The sequence below is a fragment of the Priapulus caudatus genome, unplaced genomic scaffold, assembly GCF_000485595.1.
Source record: "Priapulus caudatus unplaced genomic scaffold, Priapulus_caudatus-5.0.1 Scaffold1788, whole genome shotgun sequence".
NCBI lineage: Eukaryota > Metazoa > Priapulida > Priapulimorpha > Priapulimorphida > Priapulidae > Priapulus > Priapulus caudatus.
In genome coordinates, this window is record NW_014578849.1 from 8,970 (window position 1) to 10,817 (window position 1,848).

The 1,848-nt window shown below is 47.5% G+C and overlaps 1 protein-coding gene across 1 annotated transcript in view; it reads left to right on the forward strand.

Annotated features, from left to right (window-relative positions):
* LOC106817599 (tyrosine-protein phosphatase 99A-like) overlaps positions 1–1,848 on the forward strand; it is a gene marked incomplete at its 5' end in the record, with an annotated part of 17,453 nt that overhangs the window by 8,428 nt on the left and 7,177 nt on the right. The window contains 3 exon segments of the mRNA XM_014822279.1: positions 844–937; positions 1,176–1,252; positions 1,538–1,699. Coding sequence (XP_014677765.1) covers positions 844–937; positions 1,176–1,252; positions 1,538–1,699 — 333 coding nt within the window.

Genomic DNA, 1,848 nt, shown 5'->3' on the forward strand with positions numbered 1-1,848 from the left:
CTCTCTGCTGACGCTTGCTGACAGTGTCCGCGCGCGTGTGTTGTAGGAGCAGTACATCTTCACGCACGACGCACTGCTGGAGTACATCCAGTGTGGAGAGACGGAGGTGCGCAGCAGCTACATGACAGCCTACCTGCACAGCATCATGCAGGCAGACGAGAAGACGGGCGAAACCATACTCGGCCAACAGTACCAGGTGAGAGCCGCGGCGGTGATGTGTGAGCGGTGATGTATAGTACACGCGTACATGTATGCACATAGATATATATATATATATATAAACCATACTCGGCCAACAGTACCAGATGAGAGCCGTGAGGACGTGTAAGCGATGTACATGAATGCACACGTGTGTTATGTGTACAGTATGCATATAAACCATACTCAGCCAACAGTACCAAGTGAGAGCTGTGAGAACGTGTGAGCAACACACGCATGAATGTATATTACACGTATGTTACGTTCATGCACATGCACATATTACATGTAGTAGCACGCACACATGCACACTCGCGCATATGCACACGCACACAAACACACAGAGAGAGACACACGTGCACACACGTGCACACACAGACACATGCGCACATACGCACATGCTGCACAAACGCACACATACGTGCTAGCCCGACCAGGCTGTGCGACGGATTGTCTATACATAGTTACGTATTCTAACCCTAGCAATACCGTTTCTTGGAGCTAACATACGTGCATGATCACATGATGCACGCATGCACACACGCACACACACACGTACGCACACGCACAGAAAGACAAACGTATGCACGCACATAGTAACATAACACGTACTAATTACATGCACATCTTCCCTCGCTGCTGCAGCTGGCCGTGTCTTTCAAACCAAAGCCCTACCAGATCCACAGTGCGGAGAAGGAGGTGAACAGACTCAAGAACAGACACATGGACATTATTCCAGGTGAGTGCGTGGCGCCCTCTGTCGCCGTTTGTCGCTAACGTAGTTGTAATCGTTTAATTCAGTCGCCATTTGTTCATTAAGTAATTGTAATTTGTTTAACGTATTTGCTGTTTATCATTTATTTATTTATTAAATCTTCATTGAATATAATTCAAATGCAAGTTAAATTATTAATACGGATTATTAAAAAAAAAAATCATTGATTTGACATGATAAAACGACGTCGTTTCTCTTGCAGTTGAGTCGCGGAGGGTAACGATAACACCAAAGCCGGGCGAAGAGGGATCGGACTACATCAACGCCTCATTCTTTCAGGTAATCAGCACGATCTCGCGTACGGTCAAACCTGTACAGAAGGGTCACTCGACGGAAAACACAAACGCGTCCATTTCTGAGTGATGTCTGTTTTACGCAGATGTTTTCTTGCTATAATTAGTATAATTAATATAAGTAATTAGTATAATTAGCACGCAGCGTAACTTCCTAGCAGGCGTCGTCATTTAATCGTCGTCCGACGCTTCGACGACGCCACGCGCGGTAGCGACTGTCACCAGGGGGCGCCATCGCCTCATCGTTTCTCTCGTCGCGTCGTCTCCGCAGGGGTTCTCGAGGTTGCAGGACTACATCATCACGCAGCACCCTCTGGTGGACACCACGGTGCAAGACTTCTGGCAGATGATATGGGACCACAATTCGCAGACGGTGATACTGCTCACGGAGCTGTCGCCCGCCGTCGAAGACAACAAGGATGCTGACAATATGGTAAGCTCTCCTGCTCCCCTGCCTCCCCCTCTCTCTCTCTCTGTTTCTCTCAATATTTCTCTTTTTTCTTTCTCTCTTTCTCTCTCTCTCTCTCTCTCACTCTCTCTTACTCTTCTCTCGCTCTATATCTCTCTCTTACTCCCATTCTC